Source organism: Lampris incognitus, chromosome 17 (genome assembly GCF_029633865.1).
Source record: "Lampris incognitus isolate fLamInc1 chromosome 17, fLamInc1.hap2, whole genome shotgun sequence".
Taxonomy (NCBI): Eukaryota; Metazoa; Chordata; class Actinopteri; order Lampriformes; family Lampridae; genus Lampris; species Lampris incognitus.
In genome coordinates this window covers 23,796,134-23,823,956 of record NC_079227.1, presented here as the reverse complement: position 1 = coordinate 23,823,956, position 27,823 = coordinate 23,796,134, and the positions used below count along the sequence as shown (strand labels likewise).

Here is a 27,823-nt window from a genome sequence, read left to right as displayed (position 1 = left end):
CAATTAAAAAAGAACACAACGCGTTGATTGTTTCCTCAAGTTGAACGCTAGCAAAGCCTATTCCCCATTATTAAAGAACAAATCCATGGCGACCAAACGCGTCCAAATGGAGCAAGAGGCACCGACGTGTAGCTATGCTGACTGATGTCGGCTCCACACATCCACAGGTTTTTTTTCTCTTTTTTTTTTGAGCTCAAACGTGAACTTGTTTGACATGTTTAAAGGAGGAAGAAGAAGGAGGAGGAGACTACCGGAGACTTCAACATGTAAGTCACACTGTCCCAGGACCTCCCCAAAAAACTTTTGGCATATAAAAGCCATGCTTACTCATTTGTTTGGGCAGTAGGGAGTTTCTGCTAGGGTCTGGATAGGAGTTACACAGACCGGACCCTAACTTGTATGAGTGGTGTCTGAGGAAGGAAAAAGAGAAAGGATTCCCCTTGCCTCAAAGAGTCTACATGTCTAATATTTAGACATGTTCAGCTTTGTGGATATTCGGTTAGCGCTGTTGCTCAGCGCAACAGTGCTTTTGGCAAGAGGTCAGGACGGGCAAGAGAGTAAGTATCCATTTAAAAACATTGATTTGATTTGATTTTTTTTCTTTTGGGACAATGGGACTCCTCAAGATCTGGATAGCGCCGCCAGGATGCTGAACAGTTTTCTATTGTGTGTGGACTGGATCCTGCTCTGCGGGAGGCCTGTGTAATGCAATGATGCTGAAAAGTCTTTACGCGCTGACGGTTGGGTAGTTTTGGAGATCTCGAAGTTAATGGGATTTTCTTTTTTCTTTTCAATACGCTGATGTGTGTCGTCTTGCCAGCTCTGCGATGGTCTCTCACTGGCGTGCAAGTACATGTTCAGTGCGTCCTGACGGCGGCAGGATGCAGGGCTCCTCTGATGCGCAATGAGAGGAGACGCGGGGCTCAAATAAGCATCTGAATACACATACAAAGAAACTTGTGAATTATTTGGAAACCGTCAACTCCTCTGTTAGGATTTAAACGAAACATGGCTTTATCTATTGTTTGCAAATCAACTCACCAACTTGACGAAAATGTTCACCTCAACTCTACATAGATAGAGACATAGAGTTGGTTTTTTTATCGTTTCCATTGTCATTACGTTTTGATGTAGTTGTCTCAAAGTTGGCCGAATGAGTGTGGATGAAAAGTAGGTTTTGTTAAGCTCTTTTTTCCATAACATTATGTGCCAAAGTTTTAATAGAATGATCTATATCTTTTTTCCCCCCACGTTTTGCGACTTTGTAGCCGGAATAGTTTGTTAGAGGATAATGGAAAATTGCTGAACTCTGACGTCGACTGCAAAATTGTCTAGACATCAATTAATCGCCATAGGGAGGAGACTGTTATTATGTGGGAGAACGGCGCCTCCCCGTGGCGAGTATTGCAATTGTTAAAAAAGCCTCAAAAAAAAGAAAAAAGAAAAAAGAAGGGACCCACCCAGCCCTGAAATTCAACCCACCCACCCACCCACTTATAACACTCAACATATTTAACTCGTCATTGCCAATTTCCATCAGTAAGGTTCCCAACTAAATATTTTTCCCCCAATACTGCGCAGATGTTTTGCAGAGTTGGATGAGAGAGGCGTTGCTTTGCTTTTACTGAGTAAGCCAGTCCCCATCACGTCAGCACCAAGGCCTGTGGCCTGTATACCATACAGAAGCAAGCCTAGAGCCTATGAGACAGTTTCTGCAGGCAGATACAGTTCCTTTAAAATGGAATAGATGTACTTGAATAAGATAACTATAACATTTCACTTTTCCATTTTGCAACCAATCATCTGCAGTTTTGGCACAAAAACCTCAACTCTTTGGTTAACATAGTTTCCGAATACTGTATGTACGCACAGTCCAAGTGGAAACATAGTGAAATAGCAGGCCTTACAATTTGTTACTTTTTTTTTTTTTACATATAGCGGATCAAGTAAAAATATTGCCCTTTTTTTAAGTATAAAACACATTTCCAAAGGCTCATAGGCAAGTCCTAATTTCTTAAGAGTCTCTCAAATAGGAGAGAAAAAGCGACATAACCGCACTGGAAAGGGATTTCCTGTTTAAATGTGTTTATTAAATGTTGTGGTTTGGGGAATTTCTCATTTCCTGTGGCAGCTGGGTTAACTAGTGGCTAGCCCTGGTTCATCTGACAGGCTTGTTTCATAATTAGTGAAGTGCAAATGTGCAGATATGTCCAAGACTGAAGTAGCTAGGTCTCGCCTATGCATACTTTTTTTGGTTGGGCATTTTGTGGACATGGTAGGAGATGTTCTTCATCGACACACCTTGGTGTACAGCACAAATATTAAAAAAAACTAAAGCCTGTTAACCTATATGGACGTAATGAAATCAAACTCACGGCGCTGTTCTGATCCTCAGGCATATTCGGCAGCTGCACATTGGACGGACAGTCGTACAACGACAAGGATGTATGGAAACCAGAGCCCTGTCAGATCTGCGTGTGTGACAGCGGAACGGTTATGTGCGACGAGGTGATATGCGAGGACACATCTGACTGCGCCGACCCAATCATTCCTGACGGAGAGTGCTGCCCCATCTGCCCCGACGATGGTACTGCACCCTGATGCACCTCGCCATTATTTGTGGTTATTTTAGCATTCTGACGCCACCTAGTGCCGCCCAGTTTATGTGAAGCGCCTCGTCTTGGGCCGTGGGTTTGCTGGCCTAACATTTGGCCTGTAGCCCTATGGCTACCGCTTGCTTGGGGATTCTATCGCTTTGGATTTACCCAGTCCTTTTTTTTTTTAACAAATGCATTCTTTTCAAACAAGGATTATACCTGCTCTCTGGAGATGTCTGAAAATGAATGTGTGCTCTTCCAGCAGACGGTATCTGTAGGATTGTGCCACAGGGTCTAACGGGGCTAAACGGGGCTAACACATTATGTCACATCTGCCCCCAAAACAATGTTTCCATTGCATCTGTGCTATCGTCACTGCGGCTATAACCTGGCGAATGGGTTATAGAGCCGTATAGCTTATCAGTGCTTTTGATTGGCCCGTTGAGTCGACAGTGACCCTGACTCCCATCTTGGCCCTGCAATGGACCTAGCTTTGACGCACATTGATTGGCCTAGCTAACACTGCATAGGCCTACCCTCCCACCTTGAGCCAAGCTAATTCTGTTGCTAGTTTAAACGTGACAAGTGATGCTTTCCACCTCCCGTACATAATGTTCAAAGGGTGCTGACGTTTTCTTCTTCTCCATTGGTTTCTATGTAGGTGTCCCAGGGCCAGAGCCTGCTGAGGTAATTTTGTCTTTTAAACTTTTATAGGGAAAAGGATACCTATGTGAATATGTTGATTTTGGATTCGAACGCTTATTAATCGTCACGTCTTAACCACAAGTATGACAATTCTTTTGAATTTTGAGGAAAAATAGCATGAGCGATCCAAAATGATTTGCACGTGGATGATAGGCCCATAGCTAAGATGTCACAATGTCGGGAAGCAAACCAAACATTAACACTTCAACTTCTTATCCTCCTTGCTAATAGGGACCTAAGGGAGATGATGGCCCCAAGGGAGACCAGGTAGATTCAGTTGTTTTCAAGTGCACTCACATTAAATGAAAAGGCTATTTTTGATGCTTTAATGCAAAACACTGGCTTTCTTGATATTGTGCAGTTTTCAGTAACACGCACTTATGTCCACATAATACTGGATAACAGGGTGTCCTTTATTTCTGATTGTTTGTATTCATATGGTAGATGATAATGTACATTGTCATAGGTTATATTCATAGGCGTTTTGCAAAATGTTCAAGTAAACATGGTTTTGAATTAATATTGTATTTCAAAATGTTTTTCTGAGAGGACTTACATATTTGCTTACAAGGAAACCTACTGTAATGCTTAAAGACACCCTAAATTATATTAAATAAAAAACTGATGATGACGTAAATGGCCCACTGACCTCCAATGTAAATGTCAAAAGGGCAACGGGTCAGTCAAAGGCCAAAGGTCAAATAAAAAAAGAAAAAATCATACATTAATTGATTAATGAAGAACTAATAAACATGTTATTACCTTATGATATATGTATTGTTGAAGTCAATTTTGGAGTAAATATATGTATATGAAATAAAAACTTTAGAACTTCAGAATAACAGAAAAGGGTTGATTACTTGAGCTTTTAAATTAATGGAGAATCATGTGCTTTATACCAGTATTATCAAGTATCATATTTCATTACTAATAATAATTATTACCACTGATAATATGTCACTCTTATTTGCCAGTATGTATAATTTCAAATAAATGACATTGTCTGTCATTGCTGGTTTAAATCATGCGTGATTATTGAAATAGCAAGTGGAAAAGGGCCAACGTCTTCCTGTTTGTATCTACAGGGCCCTCCTGGTTCTCCTGGCAATGATGGAATCCCCGGCCAGCCCGGCCTTCCTGGACCCCCCGGCCCCGCTGGGCCCCCAGGCCTTGGCGGAGTAAGTGTCTCCCCATCACACCATCCAGAGACTATTGCACCCGTCTCATAGTCAAAAATCAGGCCGAGTCTTAAACCGAGTTCTGAAGAAAAAAACAAAACCTGTGACAGGTTTGATAGATTATAATAATGATAATGATAAACTTTACTCATATAACACCTTTGCAGCTTAAAGTGCTTTACATTAGATAGAAGAAGAAACTAAAACAATCATTAAGATGAAAGAATACAATAAAAAGTCAGTTTAAATGTTTAAATCCCCAATATAATGTGGCCCCCTAATTTCCATGAGGTTACATCACTGATCAGTGGGTTACGTTATTGATCAGTGGGTTACATTATTGATCAGTCGTTTACATTACTGATCAGTAGGTTACATTATTGATCTGTGGATTACATTATTGATCACTCATTTACATTACTGATCAGCAGGTTACATTATTGATCTGTGGGTTACATTATTGATCAGTCGTTTACATTACTGATCAGTAGGTTACATTACTGATCAGTAGGTTACATCATTGATCAGTGGGTTACATTACTGATCAGTAGGTTACATCATTGATCAGTGGGTTACATTACTGATCAGTAGGTTAAATTATCGATTAGCCATTCAGCAGACATCTGAGAGAAAAGATGAGCAGGAGCTTGATAGGGAGTCTCCTCTATGTTGGCTTCAGCACTGGGAGTGTGGACAGCTCCCGAGGCCTCAGTCCAAAACAGAGAGAAAAAGACACTAATAAAGAAAAGCTGTTTTAATGAGACTCATCGAACTTTGTGGAGGTGTTGATCCGAGTTTCCAGGTCCCTTGGAACGGTCTAAAATCAGCACTCCTCAGTTCTTCATCAGCATTTTTGAATTAAGACAGAAGCACACCAAAAAACATTTACACCTGTTAATTGTGCTCTCCTCTAAAAAACACCACATCTTTTAAATGTCCCATTGTCTGTGTGATGTTGTGCTGTTGTACTTGCCACACCATAACATATTTTGGAATAGTAGACCGATTGCTGTGTTCATCATCTGTTGATAGTTTTGATTTAAATTTTTTCCCCTCTAAATTCTAATTATTTTTTCTCTTTCCTCTCCTCTCCCATTACAGAACTACTCTCCTCAAATGGGCTACGTTGACCAATCCAAATCCGGCGGTGGTTCAATTATTGGCCCAATGGTACTGATGCCTTTCTGTCCTCACTTTGTACAACCGCCAAGCAGTCTTCATTGCTAAACAAGGACAAAGCTCAGCGTATTGTATTGAGATGGTGTTTGATAGTATCGAAATACTATACGGAATAGTAACTTGCGAGCTGGGCTTGCTTTATGTCTAGAATATTCCAATGTATTTTGGAATATTGGCAGAAATAGTATACAAAACTCTGATATGCAAAAGTTCAGTGTACCTTTAACCCACATGTGTCCAAAACAATGTTTACTTGGATTTTAATCAGATTTTATAGCACCTCTAGTTATCCCTTGGTGTATGTAAGATGGATGAAGAGTGACTAAAGGCTTCTTTTTCCTCTTGGTCAACAGGGTCCTATGGGTCCCCGTGGTCTTCCCGGCCCTCAGGGCTCCCCTGTAAGTATTCCTATTGTAATCTGCTGGGTCATCACTAATGCTTATTGAGATAAAGACGGAGTAGTTACCATTTTCACAATTTATAACTAGACTGGATCTGTTTTGTGTGCAATCCATGTCAAGTGCTGTATACGAGGGTTTCAAGTGAGGTGCATGCCATTTAACCAGGGTCACTTTGAGACTAAACCTACACTGCTTTATTGGCAAGGAAACTGGTCTTAATCTAGGTACATATTTCAAGTAGACATCTAAAATGTTGCTTTCATATGAAAGAGGATAGGTTAATGAAGTGCTCTCTTTGGTGTCCATCAGGGTCCTCAGGGTTTCAATGGCCCCCCAGGTGAGCCTGGTGAGCCCGGAGCTTCTGTAAGTATTTAAAAATGTACATTAGATAAAATCTCCCTCAAAAGAGCTTGTATGTTTTACTCCCTTGCATGATGCTGAGTGTATTGTGTGTGTGTGTGTGTGTGTGTGTGTGTGTGTGTGTGTGTGTGTGTGTGTGTGTGTGTGTGTGTGTGTGTGTGTGTGTGTGTGTGTATGTGCATGTTTGTGTGCCACCCAGTGAAGAAGTATATTAACCTGTTTCTGCACTGTTGCTTTGCTACAACTGAGTCCGAGATTCCAATTTCCCCACAACAGTCTATTGGATCTGTGCAGTTTTTGACATTCATCATTTTGGTCTCCCACTTCCTGTTCTTTCTGTCCCACTTCCTCCCCCCTGTTATGTTGTCTTACTGACCCACTGACACAGATCTACATACACAACTCATTGTCAATGTCAAAAACCTCCTCACTCCTATTTTTACACACACACACACCCGCACACACACACACACGCACGCACACGCGCACATGCACAAATGCATTGACACACACACACACATACACACACACACACACACAGACACAAAACATAGATGCATTGTGCTACAGTCATATCAGTAGGTCACATCCTACTGTGACACACAGAACACTGTCAAACCAGTGTTTTTAAGATAGTTATATTGATTCATTAAATCATGTTATTGATTGTTCATTTTAGGGTCCCATGGGTTCCCGTGGTCCTCCCGGCCCCCATGGAAAGAACGGAGATGATGTGAGTGATTTGCTGATTATTTTGCCCTCATCATTTTCTCTTCAGGCCAATCGATCGCTCCGCTGACAGGAGTACATGAACAGATGAATGCGGCCATCTTTTTCAGTTCAGCCACAGAGAGACAACCGTTACTTAAGCACAGTAATTTGAGCACTTATACCAAGCAGTGTGACAAGAAGATCTTCTTATCGTTCTCTTCTTCTTCTCGACACTAAGCTCACTTTGTCTAGAGTGTCAAGATGGCATAGGCTTTGTGTCTTTGAAAATAAACGTACCTTCTGTTTTGCAACCATCCAATAAGCTGGCATGTGGTTTGCCGGTGATGTTATTTGTCACCTGTAGGGCACATAGTTGTCACATACTAGGGGAAACAAGTAATCCTGGGGGTATTAATTCAGTGGTTGTTTCTGTGTACAGTGATTGAGCTTGCTCATCGTCCCTTGTGTGTGTTACAGGGTGAGCCCGGTAAGGCTGGCCGTCCTGGAGAGCGCGGAGCTGCTGGCCCTCAGGTGAGTGTCCTAGACAGGGGTGAAAGATGAGGAAAAGCTCATCCAAAAATGGAGCTTTTCCCCATTTCCACCAATAGAGCCCAACCCCTTTCTCCTTCTGACACATGCTTGTACAAACACACCTAAACCAAAAAAATGAATTAAAAAAAAACAGATTGAGCACAGATTGGGCCAACGTTTGAATAGATTTCAAGCTAAAAACTAAATGTCACAACAACAAAAAAAGAAAAAAATCATGCGGATGAAGCCGTGTTTCAATCAGATCTGTTCAAGCAAACAAAACCCTGGACCCAGGCCAACATGTCCTACATCATATATCCATACTTAGATATCCAGGAGAAAGATGGACCAGTTAGGATTAAGAAACAGCTGATCATGTGATTAAATTATATTCCCATTCCACTTCTTTATTTGGCTTTTGTGTTTCCATTGCAATCTATTATCAAATAAAGTTTGCCCACATTAAACGTGTATAAGAACATGTATGCGAATTTTTGGAGATTTTATTCGATATTTGCTTTTCATATCAGCCATTTTTATTCAAAATGGCAAAATTTGTATCAAAATGCCTGGATTGAAGTGCGATTACGGCCAGGCTCACCTCGTGAGAGGGTTAGATATAATTTCTGACTCAATTGTGTACCATAAAACTTGCTTCTGATTGAACTTACTGCATGGCAGCAGGGCATCATTCAGCCCTATTAAGCTGTCCTCTCAAAGCATAGAGAGATGCTGAGAAGTTATACAAACAAAATGCAGATTGTGTCTGAAGATGAATAAAATAAGATGTCTCTTGCTTTTTCTCTGCTAGGGTGCACGTGGATTCCCCGGAACTCCTGGACTCCCCGGCATCAAGGGACACAGAGTGAGTCTGGATGGATATGGAATGGAAAAAAATATATATATAAATTTATTTTTTCTTCTGTGATTTAGAAATAAGCCAGATCTATACCAACGATGCTGTATGAATTTGTCCCCAGGGTTTCAGCGGTATGGATGGTTCCAAGGGAGATACTGGACCTGCTGGCCCCAAGGTAAACTAGCCATATTCTGGAGTGACCGATTCACACCCTGGTCACCAATGCAGTAAAAATAGACAACCGCTGTACCGACCATCGCAATGGTATTGCATGCTGGTTGAGATAGTGAAGCTGCACCATCATGCTACAGCACTGTGTACCATGTGACGCCTTAGAGAATCACACTTATTTCTGTATTTGTCAACAGGGAGAGTCCGGTATTTCTGGTGAGAACGGTACCCCTGGTGCCATGGTGAGTAATTCTCTTATTTCTGTCATCTAGGGTAAACACACCTTGTTATAGCATCACAAACTGAGTAGACCATTGAGACTTTGCAAAGTGATGAATCTTTTGTGCTAAAGGTGGCATATGAGTTGCCACCAATTAGCAGAACTCCAAGAAATATATATAAAAATGTATATATATTTTTTCTATATATAAGTGTATATGTCAGATGTAAGACATTAATAATGTCGTATCACTTCATCAAATTGTTTTCTCCTTAATCTTCTATCCCAGGGTGCTCGTGGTCTTCCTGGTGAGAGAGGCCGCCCAGGACCTCCTGGCTCTTCTGTAAGTACTGCTGAGCTCATTTAAAGCCAGACATATCCTAGAAATCAAAACATTATAATGCCTTAAACTCTAAAAAGATAAGAACATTACTCTAGCCTATATTATCTAATCACTCACTATAATTTGAGGAGTATGTTATTAGACATATACATTGATGTGGGTCCATACTAAGTCATACTTAATTCGATATCTTTACCTTCTGCAGGGTGCTCGTGGTAATGATGGCAACAGTGGTGCTAGTGGACCCCCTGTAAGTATTATTTATAGAAACGCCATTTTGTCAACTGGCAATTCATAGACAACTACAGATATGTCAACATCAACTTATTGAACTCACCTGGTAACTTGAACGCATGATCACTCACCTGGTGACATTAGTTGTAAGAGCAAAAGCATGAAAACTTTGTGTTTTTCACTACAAACCAGGAAACGATCCCGTAAATTGGAGAGATTAATTGATGGTTTGAAATATGAAATCGACAATTTCACCAAATTCTTGAATGTCAGTGTACCATATCAGCTAGACCAGGACTGTCTCAGCCAAGACCTTTGTTTAAACCATGTGCCTTGATCTGCTAGGGACCCACTGGCCCTGCTGGTCCCCCTGGATTCCCCGGTGGTGCTGGAGTTAAGGTAAGATCTCCAAGTTGATGAAGCCATTGCCTCATCCAACAAATTGAAAACTGGCGGTGCATCTGGTTTGTTGATGGGCTGTTCAGGTGGCTCTTTAGGGCTAAATTGTTCAGTGCTGTGTTTTTAAGGCCCATTGCAGCCCTCTGCTTTACCTTTGCTCTCATTGTCTAATTCAATTAATTATGATGATGCACAGTTTGACCCCAAAACTATTGGCCATTTCAGAGTGGGTCTACTGTCTAATATTTAACAAGAGTATGCCTTATAACCTGGTAGGACTTGTGAGAGGCCATTCTCATTGTAGCAGTCTTCTTAACAAGTCCACCAACCCCGATCATTTTACACCTGACCTACTAAAGGATGGCATTTCCCACGTCCTCCATCAACATTTGCCATAAGTGGGAAGATTGAATAACTCACCCAAAGTGAGGAAGGGCAATGTTAGTTTACTTTTCCGAACCAGACATTTAAAAAAAAAATCAATAGGGAATCATAGGTCAGACATTTCAATACCCTGAACAAATTGGCAGTTTCACACTACCGTCAATAGGATTTTACAAGAACCTACCAAAGGTCAATATTAGCTGAGCATTTCCCATCTACCTGTAGTAGCTAAACTCGCTGGCCACGAGCGGCTCCTCGATTGAGGTTTTTCTTTGCTAACAATTAGCTAACCAACATGGTGACCACCAGATGGCACTATGTGCCCCCCCCTTACTCCCACCTACTCTGGCATAGCCACACACACACACACACACACACACACACACACACACACACACACACACACACACACACACACACACACACACACACACACCACGGTGCTGAAGCCCTACAACTGTTATGATGCCCTGTTACTTTTGGCTGTTACAGTTCCACTTATCTTCAACACCTGCCTCATACAAAGCAGCAGCAAGGAAAAGAAGGACAGGGGCACCCGTTCATGTGACAGCAGCCAGAAATTGAATCAGTAATAAACAGTGGAATTTGCTACTGCCTCTGAACAAAACTTTTAAAAATTTGAATAGAAAAATGTTCAGTATAGATTAATCAATGGTATACGCGTGCCATATTTCTGTTTTTATTCCACTTTGCATTGGTCAAGGAAACGGAATTTGAACCAGACGATATCAAAATCCTGGTGCAAGCTTTTATGCATTTAAACATTGCCTTTTCTACATTGCAACACCCAAATTGTCCGAATAAACCCTTTTTATGGTAAAAGATGTTTTGCGAAAGAGTACACTGCTTCTGTATTGGATATCCACATGTAAATAAGTTTGGTTTTTATGTGCACAGCGGGCAGCTGAGATGGATGAAGGATTTTTGTTCTCTTACATTTTACTGACCAGCAGATACAAACAAACAAACAACACACACACACACACACACACACACACACACACACACACACACACACACACACACACACACACACACATTGATCAAAGATATAATATCAAGTGTAGTTTTTTTAAAAAAAATTTTATCTATTTATTTTCAAAAAATGAAAATTTGAAAATAAATCTCTGAACCTATGACTTAAATTAAGCAATTTGCGTCCCATCACAGGGAGAGACTGGTCCTCAGGGTGGCCGTGGACATGAGGGACCCCAGGGAGCTCGTGGTGAGCCCGGTAACCCCGGACCTGCTGGAGCTGCCGGCGTCGCTGTGAGTATATGCTGGACCTGTCTGTGGGGGCCCCCGACGCCTTGTTTTTTAACTTTGTCTCTCATCTCCTTGGCTCTGCACTTGTACTTTAAAGGTCCCATAGAACGCCATTTAGAGTACCGCAGACTTCCGCGATTTGACAAATATCTGAATTAGACAGAGCTGCCAGGTGGGATTTTGTGAGGGGAGGGACTTTGATTTGACCCAACAGTCAACAATGGGCGGCTATTTCTGGAGGGATGTGGATATTGATACGCTGCTGGGATCATTCATCTTCTCTCGGTCTCGTTCCCATTCATCTGACATTTTGTTAGTTTACGACCGCAAGTGCAGGATGACATGACAAAAAAAAAAATTGTCATATTTGTCAGGAAGAAAAAACTATCACTCTTCTAAACACAAAAATACAGCAGCTTTGTTTGTGTGTGTGTGTGAATTTCTACGAGCACGGATAAAAAGGCAACAAGCATGAAAATACATTTTTCATTTTGTGGGCTCTTTAAATAAATTTAAGCATCCAAACTGCAGGAATGAAAGCAAACCCATAGATACCTATACATGCATGAAACACACATTAGTATATAGGCAACAGCCTCATTAGGTTTATTGGCTTTGTATCTGTATTTACATTCCCTTATGTAATTAATCCCTGTTCTTCCCTCTCCTCTGGTCACTATGAATATTTTTATTCCTGGTGTTCATTCGTTTTTTTTTTCTGTTGTGTCCATAGAACATGCCTTTACTTGTTCATAAAATGATTTTAGCTGCCTACATTGAAATGAGTCAAGAAGCAACAGAGGGAAAATTACCCTCTGCTTTTCCTCACAACAGGGTGCCCCCGGAGCTGATGGTTCTGCTGGTGCCAAGGGTGCCACTGTAAGTAACATGTTTGTACCAATGGTTTGACTCTCACTAAAATCTTCTCACCTGGATGCATTAAGTGATGTGTGCCCCCACTACTTTCATTCATAGGGCGCACCTGGTATTGCTGGTGCCCCTGGCTTCCCCGGATCTCGCGGTCCTGCTGGAGCCCAGGGAGGCGCCGGTGCCCCCGGCCCCAAGGGTAACAATGTGAGTTAATAACTGATATGTATGCAATTCGTGCAAAGCTTCCGACACGCCTTGTCATCGAGCATATGAGCCGCAATGTTTCCCCAGCATCATAAGCAGTATATGTGTGAATTTTTGTTTGCCTGTTTTTCTGTTCGCAGGGTGAGACTGGTGCCCCCGGTCCTAAGGGAGAGCCCGGTACCAAGGGAGAGCCTGTAAGTTTTAAAATGCAACGACCCACCCCAATGCACCTTCCCAAAGTGTCATTTATTGGAAAATCCGACAATATCTCAATATGTTCTCTCTAAGTGGCATTGGTATGAAGGGACTCTCTTTGCTTTCTTTATTCTCCAGGGTCCCGTTGGAATTCAGGGACTTCCCGGCTCAGCTGGAGAGGAGGGAAAGAGAGGCGGTCGTGGTGAGCCCGGTGGTGCCGGTGCCCGTGGACCCCCTGGAGAGCGTGTATGTTACCTTCTCATTCTCACCTAAGTCACACACATAGGCAAAGATGGGTGTTAGGTTTAGACGACCAAGGCCCATATGGACTACTGACTATTTATTTATCTTAAGCAGCAATAGGTTGCAAACAGACATGAAGTTTGTCTGGGGGGGGGGGGCTGCACATACACATTTAAAGTGGCCCTCAAGCTGAAAGGTCTGTGATCCTTTTTCAGCATCTCTAAAGTTAAAGAGAGGCAGCTCACACTTCTGAAATGTGAAAGCAAAAAAAAAAAAGACATTAAAATCAATTTCTGAAAGCTGCTCTATGTATTGTATACTGAATTCCCAGGGGGATTAGGTCTGGTAGTCTGGTATTGTCCATCCCCATCCATGATGTGTTGCCGGTGTGTTTTTTGTTTTTGCCATTAGGGTGCCCCTGGTGCTCGTGGTTTCCCTGGTTCTGATGGAGCTGCTGGTGGCAAGGTGAGTTGGTGCATTTGCCTATTTATTTCAGGATTAAATCTATCCTACTTTTGTCTGACTTCAGAAAATCTCAAGATCACTTTAGAAGGCCTATTAGATATCCAATTCAAATGAGCCATACACTTAAATACACCAGAATAACGTGACAGCCGTCTGCAATCCCACTTGAGCTGTTTAATACTTCAAAAAATGCTTTCAAAATCATTTGTTATGTCCAATTTATCAATGGCTTTTTCAGTTAAATGCCTTCGAAGACACTCAGTATAATGTTATCACTGCCAGTGATATCTGATTTCCCCTCCATCTGCATGACAGGGAGCCCCTGGTGAGCGTGGTACCCCCGGCCCAATGGGACTTCAGGGAGCCACTGGTGAGGCTGGCCGCCCTGGTGAGCCTGGAATGCCCGGATCCAAGGTACATTTTGCCACCCTTTTAAATTTGTCCATTGCCTCTCTATTAGGGCAACACCTTTATGTACATGCATTATCAAATAAATCTCTGTCATGCTGCGAGAACAACTGGGCACTGACACGTTTAGTATTCTTTAATAGATTTTCATCTGTTGTTGGTCTGTGTGCAGTGTCCACAGAATCCATCTTACTTTTTCATGAATGAAAATGAAGGAGCTTCAAAGTTTTTTAAGAGTGTGCTTTTCTCTCCCTAGGGTGTGACTGGTAGCCCTGGAAGCGCTGGCCCTGACGGCAAAGTTGGACCCGCTGTAAGTAGCGACTCACTGATAGTAACCTGACAGTGCTGACTTGTTTTTTTTATTTAACTGAAAGGATATGATAATATCCCAGTATTAACGGTGTTCTTACAAAACGTGAGAATGATGTTTGTTTTGATGTTGAATGTTTCCCCAAAATGCAAGAGCGCACTTAAAAGCCTTCCTCTGTCTTCTGATATTCCTTAGGGTGCCCCTGGACAAGATGGCCGTTCTGGACCTCCCGGCTCTACTGGAGCCAGAGGACAGCCCGGAGTTATGGGATTCCCAGGACCCAAGGGAGTCGCTGTGAGTCACCGTAACACTTTGTCCTCTATGTTTTATTCATTCCAAATGAAAATATAGACCTTTCAAAGGCTTTGCACCTGCTATCATTCCATACATCCCAGTTTTGTTGATCTCAGATAAGTTGCTTAAAGATCATTTTAGGTGTCACACAAAAAAGCCGCAGAATAAAAGATGCCTGCAGATTCCGCCTAGCTTTGTGTTGCAGTTTAGTTTCGCAGTCACAAAGGCAAAATAGCAGTAACCAATGTAACAGCCTGCTTTTGCAAGATAAAAGTGACGACTTTTCTGTTTTAGGGTGATTCTGGCAAGCCTGGTGAGAGAGGTCCCTCTGGTGCTACTGGCGCTGTTGTAAGCCTTATTACATTTTCTTACCACTGTGGTAATCCCAAAATTAATATCCACAAAAAAGAAAAGGATGAAGCCAGTTGTGAATTGGACTTGGCCTGTAACATGACATTTTCTTTGTAGGGCGCCCCTGGAAAAGATGGCGACATTGGTGCTCCTGGCCCTAGTGGCCCTGCTGTATGTACCATTCCTTCATTATTTCTGCATCACTAGTCCATGCTGATATTTCCACCCACATTTAAAACCAGACAAGGTTCAAGTGCAATGTAGTATGTCCCTTGTTTCCTTATCAAGGTAAATTGGTAGTTGTTGAATGCACTACATGACAGGGAGACGTGACAGAAAAAAGACAAAATCTAGTATTCATTAGAGTTATTCTCATCATTTTGTTTGCTCTTTCATTTGCAGGGACCTGCCGGAGAGAAGGGAGAGCAGGGACCTGCTGGTCCTTCTGGATTCCAGGTAGGTTGTTAATTAAAGTACTTCAGCATCCTAAGAAACATCTTTCCTGTTTGATACTGTATCTCATAATTGTCATAATTCAACTTATGAAACACATTTCTTCTATTTTACTTGTGAAGGGTCTTCCAGGCCCCCAAGGTGCTACTGGTGAGACTGGCAAGCCTGGTGAGCAGGTAAGCGTCCTACTACACTGAATAATTGTTCTTTCATACCCAAACTTCTTACTTCCCGAATCACACATAAAGTTCATTCTCTTGTTGATATTCTCTGTAATAAGCACAAATATCCAATCTGTCTAAATGTTCAGTTGCTTCCTCTGATATTTACTTCATGCTTGACATCCTAGAGTGAAAACATGTCAAATAAAACAGCACATACAAACTCACATATCTTTGATAAATGAGATTTTTCATTGATTTCTTTGACTCTGAACCTGAAAAAAAAGATTTGGTGTGCATGTCTTTAGGATAGCTATCGGTCCATAAATCAGACATTAGGCTAACCTTCTATCTTCCTCTGCACAGGGTGCTCCTGGTGAGGTTGGCCCCAGCGGCCCAAGTGGATCAAGAGTAAGTATCTACAGCATGCCATAAATTCAGATGTTGTTATAGGCTTTCTTTGGGCATCCATTACAGACATTGTCCCTAACATCCTTTGGCTAATGGTTGTGGCTGTTGCCTCCTCTCTCTCCTCCAGGGTGATAGAGGTTTCCCTGGTGAGCGTGGTGCTACCGGCATTACTGGCCCAAGTGGACCTCGTGGTTCTCCTGGTCCTGCTGGTAACGATGGTCCTAAGGTAAACTATCAACCTCTCCCATATTGACATATTCTATCATCGCTGACATAATCAGATAAGGTTTGAATTTGTATCCCTTAGGATTCAATGTTGGTTGTAACTTTCACCCTCTATGTTGTGAACATTTTGTGCCCTTCCATTTCAGATGGTTAGCTTACACAGTTACGTATCCCGCAGATGGTCAAATCCATTATTTGAATTTCAAGCATTGCAGATAATCAACACTGCTTCATTATTAACTTGAAAGAAGCCAACCTGAAAACCCCACTCCCACAACAACATAAACAGAAAACGTGTTTTGCAGAACAGAGCTGTAGCCAGTCTACTAAAAGAGTTGGATCTGTTGAAAGTCAACTTTTTTTTAAAATTCCAAACACAGCATATATTATGCAAGCCTGACTCTGACCTATTATGGCTACAAATACTTTATAGTATACCAAAATGTATAATTTAGTGAACAGATCTACAAATAATCTTAAAACATTATACACTAAAGTAACTGTTGTCTCACTGAATACACCTAAGTTGGATTTTTTTTAGACCTTTTGTTTTTTTGGGAAGATTTAATGACACCCCCCTTTGGCAATATCCATGCACAGCCAACACAGATTGGCCCATCTGCCGAGTTGCTAGCGTTGACTTGGAGTCATTCGGTTACATTAGATATGTACTTGGAGACTTTGGGAACATGAGTCTAACAATAATTTCAAGTGATAAAAATATCATAGAGAGGTAAAGGATACAGTGGAAGACATGAATGGAGAGTAATGCTAATATCTCACTTTGCCCCCTGCTTATTTGTGTGCAGGGAGAGCCCGGTGCTGCTGGTGTCCCTGGTGCTCAGGGTCTTGGAGGAATGCAGGGAATGCCTGGTGAGCGTGGTGCCTCCGGTCTGCCTGGTGTTAAGGGAGAGAGAGTGAGTATCTCACCTGTCCTTTCGGTCCCCTCAGTGAGAGCGGAGATACTTAAGTGAACCCAATGTGGGTACCGGCTTGAGTTTGAATCAAGAGACTCAGAATCAGGATGGTTCAAAACAGCATAGCCCACTTTTCACTGTTCACTGTGACAAAAACAAAAATGTGACAATGTGTGTCACCATGATATTTTCAGGTGAACATTATTCAAAGCCACATGTTTCACACACACCAACGACACCTACACCATCAAAATAACCTACATTTACATTCCTGCTGTAAATTATGGCTGATTTGAATTAGTGCTAGCTAATTTCGTAGTAGCTAATTTGCCCTAGTTTAAATTGTGTGACCTGCTCTTTCTTCCCAGGGTGATGGCGGTCCCAAGGGTCTTGATGGTGGCCCTGGGAAAGACGGTCTGCGTGGTATGACTGGTGCTATTGGACCCCCTGGACCTCCTGGTGGTCAGGGTGAGAAGGTGAGATCAACAGTAGCTTTATTTAAACCTATTTATCGCTTGTTTTAAACCTATTTAAACATGTCTCCATGAAACCTTTTCATGATCTCCCTCAATAAGGTATTATATTCTCCTTTTAATATTTTCACATTAATCCTTGTTGTTTTTATTTACATACACTGTGCAAATAAATAGAAACATACATTTGTTCTTGAGCTAGATTTCATCAACAGGACTGAGACCTCATTTATAAAAAAGGCTTTTAGACTTAATCCTTCAATCAGATATCTTATCATTGTGGAACATATGATTAAAACGGAAAAATTATGTCATTAGAAGAGATAAGACAGTAGAAATAATACATCACACATTTTTAACATTAGATGGTGTTTAGCTGTTTGCACACAAATTTGGATGTAAGAGATATGAAAAATACTTGCGATTCAACAAGGCCGTGATCACGGAAGCAGCCATTCGTGCAGCTGACAAATTAGTCAGACTTAGCCATTTGTTAGCTAATATTGCCTCTCTCTCCTTTACTCTTTCTTTGTTTCTAGGGCGAGGGAGGTGCTGTTGGACCTTCTGGACCCACTGGTCTTCGTGGTTCCCCTGTAAGTACTCCACAGAGCACTTTAAAGCTAAAATACATTATACTTAATAATATGGCACGGAACAACTTACGGTACTAGAAAACACAGCTTAGGTAGGTTGACTTAGGTAGGCTGAATTAAGTATGTTGACTTAGTACTTGATAATTCTAGTACATGGCTTAGGTAGGTTGACTTAGACAGGTTCATGGATTTACAGCTATGTACTTATGGTACATACTGGCACATTTAGACACAGTAACAACTTGATAATGACCCAGAATGATTAGCCGTGATTTTATTTGAACAGATGAATTCAACATTAGAAGTCAGTGTTAAAAAGAGCAACGTATTATTTGAAAATGATGAGTGGCAGTGTTCATAATTTGTGACATTTCTTCTTCAACACAGGGTGAGCGCGGAGAGTCTGGACCTCCCGGACCCGCTGGATTCGCTGGACCCCCTGTAAGCACCTTGTGAATTAGTTTTACTTCTCGTACATTCAACACTGTTTTCCATATTATTGTGTATATTTAAAATGCCAATAACAAAGACAAAAACCTCAGCTGAAAGCTCTGTTTTACACAAGAGGGCATAATTTCATCAGTTGTTCCCCCCTTAACCTCCCTGGTATCATCCCATCACAGGGCGCTGATGGTCAGCCTGGTGGCAAGGGAGAGAGCGGTGACTCCGGACCCAAGGGAGATGCTGGTCCTCCTGGCCCCACTGGACCTTTTGGCTCTGCTGGTCCCCAGGTAGATGGAAATATTGTTTGCTAGAATGAAAATCTTTTCATCACACTGGTGGATGATTTTTCTTTTGTCATAGGGTTTGTCACATAATTAGAGAGTCATTCTAAAAAGGTTATTTTGTGAAATGCCTAACCAAGAAATTATTGTTTCTGTCAACAGGGACCTTCTGGTGCTCCTGGACCTAAAGGTGCTCGTGGTGGTGCTGGATCTCCTGTAAGAATCCCATCAATCTTCCTCAATTTAAAATGTTCACTTTAGATACCATTGGAAAAGATGATACAGGTCTTGAAAGTAATAATGCTGTATTTTCTATTTCATAATGGTATGGATTTTAATATGTGTTGTTGTCATTTTGTTCGTGTGTGTGTGTGTGTGTGTGTGTGTGTGTGTGTGTGTATGTGTGTGTGTGTGTGTGTGTGTGTGTAGGGTGCTACTGGTTTCCCTGGACCCGCTGGCAGAGTTGGACCCCCTGGCCCTGCTGTAAGTGCCTAAATAACCAGTTCCTCTTTCTGCACCATCTTTAAGTTCACTTAAAAATAACGAGCACTGAAGGAGTAGGATAAAACAGCCTTCGTTCTTGTGATCTATCCATAACCAATACATGTGGGTATCGTAGGCCTTCATCACAGTGTGATTCAACAACACTCAGTCTTGACTTCTCTGGCTGTTTGCAGGGAGCTGCTGGCCCCCCCGGAGCCCTTGGACCTGCTGGCAAAGAAGGACAGAAGGGATCTCGTGGTGAGACTGGTCCTGCTGGTCGCTCTGGTGAGGCTGGTGCTGCTGGACCCCCAGGACCTGCTGGAGAGAAGGGATCTACTGGATCTGACGGACCAGTTGTAAGTGACCCCTTAAATTCCACAAGAGACGTCTCAGATCTCAGTTCAAGCAAAGATGATAGTTTTCATTTCCTCATTACATTTCATCATCAGTTCAAACAAAGATGATAGTTTTCATTACCTCATTACATTTCATCATCAGTTCAAGCAAAGACGATAGTTTTTATTACTCCAGCACTGATCTTTGAACTGGTTGCAATGATTTTAAAGCATCTTTTTTTAGAGGATTTTGATTACCTGTAATACTCTCATCTGAACTAGATATTGGCTCCCCAGCAACCTTAGATAGGTCTGCAAAACAGTAACCAAATGGGGTATGTCCGTCTTTGCAGGGTGCCGCTGGTATCTCTGGACCCCAGGGTATTGCTGGACAGCGTGGTATTGTAGGTCTGCCCGGACAGCGTGGAGAGCGTGGTTTCCCTGGACTTCCCGGACCCGGTGTAAGTACTCCCAATACTATGACAGACACCAGCTGGCTGAACCCAACAATGTTTAAAATCAGAATTAGGAAATTGCCCTTGCGACACACAAGTAAATAGATTTGAAAAGTGGTTCACAAACAGATGACAACTTGCAGAATTACAGTCTATATCAGCATATATGGTACATGATCAGTAGCACTCACGATGGAGTACAAAGACGCAATAAATGCTAAAACAAGATGAGATAAAACCTGCTAAATAGTGTTACTGTGTGGAGCAGAAGACAGACACCATCATTCGTCTGGTCAAAGTTTTGAATTCCCTTAGAAAAAAAGGGGTTTACTTTAGAGCACTTTCAGTACACCTCTTTTAAACTGAAAATATGCAAGGGTACTTTTATTTTACTTTTGTTGTACTTGCAAAAGTTTAAGTTGAGAATAGTATATTTAAATCTTACTTGTATGTTTAGAAATACAGTATACAGGCTTCTTTTTTTTTTGGTCACCTCTGAGTACACTTTCAAGTATACTTCTGTAAACTGAAAAGTTTACTTATAAGTACATTTTTAAGAAGGCTTTTAGGTAGACTTGCCCACATAGTCAACTTGTAAGCACATTTTTAGTGCCCCAAAGTGAGTGTACTTTTTTAGACTTAAGTATACTTTAAAAATTTACTTTAGGTACACCATTTTTTGTAGGGCTTCTTAAATAAAGGTTTTAATTTTTATGACAGGATGGAGTAGTACCACGTGAATACTACAGAGTAAATTTAGCTTCCATAAATATTGGAAAGCTTTTAACAGCAAAAATACACATGCTGATGTCACATGGTGCTCCAGGTAGCTCAACTAGCGTTAACCCCCCCCCCCCAAAAAAAACCCTCCTCTCTGCAGTAAATGGGAAATAGACCACCCAAATGATGAAAGCTTTTTGATTTTGTGATTTCAAAGATAATTTCAAACTATGGAAGGCTATGTTTTGACAATGAAATGAATATAATGGTGAATACAAGTACACAAGAAAGAAGACCTTTGATGAAAAAAGGGAATACTATTCATTGTAGTTTTATACACTGGTGCTCAAGGTGATTCCTTTCCTTTACCCTCTGGTGCTTTTAAGAGCTTCCATTTTCATTCAGACCAGTCAACCTGCCCTTTGTCTTTGCTCAGGGTGAGCCTGGTAAGCAAGGATCCTCTGGAGCTGTTGGTGAGCGTGGACCCCCTGGACCCATGGGACCCCCTGGACTGTCTGGTGCTACTGGAGAGGCTGGTCGTGAGGTAAGAGGTGTCAGCGTGCCATTTACTGACTCAGAGTCAGCATCACTTTAACCGAGGCGTCTCCATTTTCCAGAGACAGTCCCTGGATTGGGTGCCTTGTCCCTGGCTGGCACTTTCACTGGAAATGTACCGGAATTGCCCACTAGAACTTTTTATGAACTATTATAACAGTTCTCCTTATTTGTTCTCATTAATGGGGATTTTAAAAATTAGGTGAAAGCCACTGTAGTCATGACTCACATTCGTGTCTCAGCTTTTGCATGCGTTCACTAACATTACAATCTCACAATGTCACTGCAGCCAAGGTTAGCAATGGCCTTTTCAGCAAATACTGATACACATGGTATGAGGACAACATATCCTCACATACGGTGCAAAGCAGTAGTGCTAAACACACATTAATCTGTCGGGTGGTACGCCATACATACAGATATTGAGGTTCCTTTGATGAGATGTGTATAATTGTCACTTCGAAATTATAAGCCTCTTTGCCCATGTTTGTATGCCTCACCAGACTCACTGTTTACTTTACAGGGATCTGCTGGTCATGATGGTGCCCCTGGTCGCGATGGACCTTCTGGCCCCAAGGTAAGCCTCACCCCGTAGACTTCTCTTCATTATTATGAAGTCCTGATGAATCTCTCATCATTATTAACACCCCTCCCCACCTCCATCAAATCTGACTCTCAGCTAAGCATCAGTAAAAGTGTCAGTTTGAGTGGTACTAACAATGCACTGACACTTTCACTGTGTGTGTTTCAATTGTTTCATGAATAATGTTCCCTCTTTGGTTGCTCTTGCAGGGAGACCGTGGTGAGACTGGTGTTGCTGGAGCCCCCGGAGCCCCTGGTGCTCCTGGTGTCCCCGGAACCGTTGGCCCCTCTGGCAAGACTGGTGACCGTGGAGAGACTGTAAGAATCCAACGCTAAGACTTGCCTGTCTTGTACCAGTTCAAAAATATCAGTTTTCTGGTAGCTATCACTAAAAATTATAGTTTATTGATCTTCATAAAAATGAAGCTTACCCCAAAATACAAATTCTTTGTTCCCTAATACATTAAGAAAACCGAACAAAACATTTTCAGCATCAGCACCAGACATCGTTGTGATCTACACATGAAGAGTTACCGTACTTCCCTCGCTTTCTTTCCCTTTTAGGGTCCTGCTGGCGTTGCTGGCCCTGCCGGTCCTGCTGGCATGCGTGGTCCTTCTGTAAGTTTTATTTGCTATATCAAATATGATCTAACAAACGCACAACACCAAGACTTTTTGCATGGATACTCTACACTTACCCCACATGCAGCAGCAGTCTTTAAGTCAACATGACAGGTGTTTGCGTGAACCTATATGTGTTGAACTGTTGTTGTCCATCAGGGCCCTGCTGGCGCTCGTGGAGACAAGGGAGAGGCCGGAGAGGCTGGAGAGAGAGGCCACAAGGGACACAGAGGATTCACTGGCATGCAGGGTCTGCCCGGACCCGCTGTAAGTAATCATTACACTCCTGCGGAAATTGGGAAATGTTCTCATCTCCATAAATTGACAATGTGCAAACTGAACGTTCACACCTAAAGTTCATCAACATTTGGCGGGTGGTTACTTCCCACCCTGCAGGATCAGAGAAATTGGTCTCAAATATTTAATTAAATACTACCAAACAGATTTATTCCAGCACAGTTAACATTTTGGCCAAACGGTATTCATCGAGACCTTCATCATAGGTTCTGTGCAGTCGAAACGTGAACCGTGCTGCAATACAATTGTTTTGGTGCATTGAATATAATGTGTAAGTCCTATTTCTCTGATTCTTCAGCTCTGCACCTGAAGAGTTTTTTTTTTTTTTTGCCATGCATGGGGCACTATTTCAGTTCGTGCACCCATATCTACTAAACAAACACAGATTAAGGAGAATTATCTTTGATTGGCTAGTGGTTTTAGATATGGATGATTTTTTACCATATTATTCACAGTACACACTAACGTATATCATGTGGAGCAGGCTTCCTCAAAGCTAGTTGGTGATATAATTTACAATGTTCTTTTTAAATATTATTTGGTTCTAGGGACCCCCTGGAGAGAGTGGACCTGCTGGTACCAATGGACCTGCTGGACCCAGAGTAAGCATTAATATTACTCTTTGTCAGGCTGTCAATACTTGTTATAGGAACAGTGGTTTCTCTAGCAACATGGTGTGATCAGAGGAATCTACTTTTATTTTCTGCTTGTTTGTCTAAACAATTTCACTTTGGTTTAGGAACAAATTAGATTAAGTCAGTCCTTCAGTATTTGAAAGAGCATGTAAGACTAGAGGAAGTGGCAATGCCATACATTAAAGCCAATAAAGACAGTTATGAATACGTTGTTCTTATTCTCACTGACACACTTGCTATATTTTCACATAAACACAGTACAACATTTACAGACAGTAATTCAAATGCCCAGCTGAGCTGATTTTTTCATCTTTCAAATGATCATGTGGATTTTGCTCTGTAGGGACCTTCTGGAACAAATGGTGTCCCTGGTAAAGATGGCATGAATGGTATGCCTGGACCAATTGGACCTCCTGGACCCCGTGGACGCAACGGAGACATGGGACCTGCTGTAAGTTTGACTTGGATTTTGTTTTTTTTCACATACATACTCGCATACCTGTACTTGCACACGTGCACACTCTCTGAAAAAACAACCATAGTATTTAAATCACCAATCAGGGTGCTCCTGGACTTCCCGGACCTCCTGGCCCACCCGGACCTGCTGGCACTGTAGTCGATTTCGGACACTTTACTCAGGAGAAGGCCCCAGATCCCTTCCGCGGTGGCCACTACCGCGCTGACGACCCCAACATGGTGCGTGATCGTGACAATGAGGTGGACACTACCCTGAAGACCCTGACCCAGAAGATTGAGAACATCCGCAGCCCCGACGGTAGCCAGAAGAACCCTGCCCGCATGTGCCGTGACCTGAGGATGTGCCATCCTGAGTGGAAGAGCGGTGAGTTTAATGGAAAGCCTTTCAATGAATTGGGGGAGGCCCCTTTGATTGAAATCAGGCCCTGAACTCAGTGTACCAGCAGAAAAATTGGTCAATATTTGCATTCCAAATCCTCTAGATATATTTAGAGAAAAACTTCAGAAAAGCACATCAGATGTGTTACAATCCATGTACTCTTTCTGAGCACATGGTTCATGTATCCCAAATGTGTCTGCACGAGGTTTCTCGCCACCGTTTTCCTGTCACTTGTTTTCCTTTTTGCATTTCTGCTCTTCACTTCCCTTTTCAAGTGATTTATTTACTTCAGCTTCAAATTTTAACTTTGTGCCCCTCCATATGTACAGGTATGTACTGGGTTGACCCCAACCAGGGCTCTGCTCTGGATGCCATCAAGGTGCACTGCAACATGGAGACTGGCGAGACTTGCGTCCACCCCAGCGAGTCCAGCATCCCCATGAAGAACTGGTACCTCAGCAAGAACATCAAAGAGAAGAAGCACGTCTGGTTCAGCGAGTCCATGACCGGTGGATCCCAGGTGAGAAACCCATCCTGAGGCACGAAATATTGCTTTAACCCAAATCATTTGTTGATGGGCCAGAAATGGTTACATCTGAGTTGCCACATTGGCGTTTAGCATGACAACTGGGCTAAAACCAATGTCTCTCTTTCCTCCCCCGTCCACCGAGCAGTTCCAGTATGGCGCCGATGGAGCTGACTCCGAGGATGTCAGCATCCAGATGACCTTCATGCGCCTGATGTCCAACCAGGCCTCTCAGAACATCACATACCACTGCAAGAACAGCATTGCCTACATGGACTCTGCCACTGGCAACCTGAAGAAAGCCCTGCTGCTCCAGGGCTCCAACGACATTGAGATCAGAGCTGAGGGCAACAGCCGCTTCACATACAGCGTCAGCGAGGATGGCTGCACGGTGAGCACCTCTCTTCCTCACTGACTCCCAATCTCTGCCACAACCTTTTTTATTTGATAAAATGGTTGGATTAAATGTGTATCAAATGTGTCAATGTGTTGTGTTAAAGCACTCAGCCTCACCTTCAAAAATGCTAGCTGAAACTTTTGGCCCCTAGTTTCATCACACCCACCCAAGATTGTAGCTTTATGATACGAAGATGTGTTTAAAAAGTTTCAAAGTCAGAGAGAAAAGGCTGCGTTTGCTGAATTAGCCCATGACGACTGTTTTCTGAACTTTGCTCCTTCTTTTTTCTTATTCCATAGTCACACACTGGCACATGGGGCAAGACAGTCATTGACTACAAGACATCAAAAACATCCCGCCTGCCCATCATTGACATTGCTCCTATGGATGTTGGTGCACCTGATCAGGAATTCGGCGTCGAAGTTGGCCCAGTTTGCTTCTTGTAAAAATGAAAGGAATATGGACATGAAATTGTTGTTTTTTTTTCTAGCAGTCATCTCTAAATCTTTTTTCTATGCATTCAAAACTCATTCGGCTGCCGTTGGTCCACTCGCTTAAAACTACTCCACTGAAGACAGTTGTTTGTGTTTTTCCACTCATGAGAAACATTTTTTGGGACTGCTACTTCACCCGAAACCAAGAACAAGGACACTTTAAAAGAATCTTTTGTTTCCACTGGCAACAAGAAAATAATATATACTTGTGTAAAATTTCCCCCAGGAGTTTAAAAAAAATCCACACACGGTGAACCACTGCAGAAGGACATTGAGAACAACAAATGAAATGTACCATTTTCTGGTGTTAAATAAATTGTAAAAAGTGTGATGTGTCCTCTTGTTCTAAATTCTTGAAAAAACACCCAAAAATGTGGCTCATATATGTGACCCAATAACAGGACGAAGACAACGAAACTCACATTCATTTGAATTCCTTTATGGCTACCTCATACAAGAAGTCACCCCAATTTTTCTTAAACAGGAGGGTATATTTTACACAACAAGTCTATTGGGGGGCGGGGAATCGACAATGATCAAAGGTGCTATTATCAACTCAATGAGGTCCAGAGTTGATAGGAAAATTATCACTATTATATTGTAATTATTGCCACTAATGCCTGCAGAACCTTTGGTGCTAAGTAAATTGACTAATTGTCTTGTTGTCTATGCAGTGCAATTGCTTTCTTCTTAAGTGCTGGTTCAATGACAGAGGTCCTTTGAAAGCTATTACTGCGGACGTAATGCATGCAATCATGTCTTTGTAGATATGGGGGAAAGAAAATCAAGTAATTCTGGTTAAAAAAAAGTCATTTCCTTGCCTTGTGTTCAGCGTTGATTCTTATGTCTGTTTGACCCTGTGGATAATTCCTCTTCACTAAAACAGCACACATCTCCCACCACTTTGTCTATGTTGTTTGTTGAGTTCTTTTTTTTCGCGAAAGGTTTCTTAAAAAAAAAGAGAGAAAGAAAAGAGTAAAAAAGTAAAACGGAAGCAGACCCACTTTCATGGTATAAAGGAGAGATTCTGTACTTATTTTGTACATGTATAATAAATCGAGATGTTTTTAATTATTGTGGATGCTGAAATAAAGCATATGAAGTGGTCTACTCAATGGCTGAGTTTTCGCTGTCCTGTTTGCAACTGTTGTGAAACTGGGATTGGGGTTTTTTTTAGGGTTGGAATAGACATCATAAATACATTGCATTAAAAAAAAAAACAATGGCAATTTGCCAAAAAAAGAGCTGTGTACTTTTCTACCTCTAGTGTTAATGCAGTTTAAGAAAGGCTTTAAAATTCAATTGTTCCACAACCGTTGCACTGAACTGATGAGCAGCAGTGAAAACAAATCCAATGTCTGACAGCCCAGCCTTGCCTTCATTTCACAGCAGCATTTTAGAGGGCTACCATCACAAATATCTCTATGAATCTTTTTTTAGTGAGAACTTGTTAAAGGATAAAATGGGGGGAGTTCACAAGCTAACATCGGACTTCAATTTGCCATGTAGCTGACGAAGTTGTAAACGTAAATTACCTGCATGTGATTCATCTTAATTTCAAATCCCTAAAAGCTCTACGATATCTCTAATATTAAAAAGACATTTGCAGTAAAAACGTTATTTAATTCCCTATTAGTAAGCGGCGGGGAGGTGTGTGCCGCTAAGATGCTACTGCTACCTACAGCGTTCTAGTTTCTGCGCTTCTCAGTGCCCCCTCGTGGACATTCCTATGAACAGCAGTCATAGAAACAACACTCAAAGTCTTTTTCATGCACCTGCCACTGTACTACGCTCACCAGTTGGCGGAGGTTAACAATTTTCCCAATTCACAGACTCGGATGTAAATACACACTTGAGAGAAACGGTAAATAGGAGATTATTTCAGATGCTTCATGAACCTCTGATGTGTCCAGAAAGCACTCATCCTGCAGGCTCAGGATGGCTGACTTAAAAAGATTGTTAGAGACCACAAAATCAAAAAACAAAACAAACAAACAAACAAAACAAAAC

The 27,823-nt window shown here is 41.9% G+C and overlaps 1 protein-coding gene across 1 annotated transcript; it reads left to right on the top strand.

Annotated features, from left to right (window-relative positions):
• Positions 1–355: 355 nt before the first annotated feature.
• On the top strand, positions 356–26,928 carry col1a1b (collagen, type I, alpha 1b). The gene is made up of 51 exons (XM_056296852.1): positions 356–557; positions 2,396–2,587; positions 3,259–3,284; positions 3,534–3,569; positions 4,388–4,480; positions 5,582–5,650; positions 6,013–6,057; positions 6,370–6,423; positions 7,100–7,153; positions 7,609–7,662; positions 8,474–8,527; positions 8,643–8,696; positions 8,890–8,934; positions 9,202–9,255; positions 9,461–9,505; positions 9,835–9,888; positions 11,464–11,562; positions 12,394–12,438; positions 12,535–12,633; positions 12,774–12,827; positions 12,967–13,074; positions 13,483–13,536; positions 13,852–13,950; positions 14,201–14,254; positions 14,450–14,548; positions 14,843–14,896; positions 15,017–15,070; positions 15,302–15,355; positions 15,475–15,528; positions 15,880–15,924; positions 16,052–16,150; positions 16,959–17,066; positions 17,435–17,542; positions 18,079–18,132; positions 18,520–18,573; positions 18,756–18,863; positions 19,020–19,073; positions 19,287–19,340; positions 19,535–19,696; positions 20,029–20,136; positions 21,287–21,394; positions 21,929–21,982; positions 22,198–22,305; positions 22,552–22,605; positions 22,768–22,875; positions 23,454–23,507; positions 23,884–23,991; positions 24,102–24,381; positions 24,726–24,916; positions 25,071–25,313; positions 25,619–26,928. Exons 1-51 carry the CDS (start codon positions 476–478, stop codon positions 25,763–25,765), a joined length of 4,347 nt encoding a protein of 1,448 aa, XP_056152827.1. The 5' UTR covers positions 356–475; the 3' UTR covers positions 25,766–26,928.
• Positions 26,929–27,823: the final 895 nt, after the last annotated feature.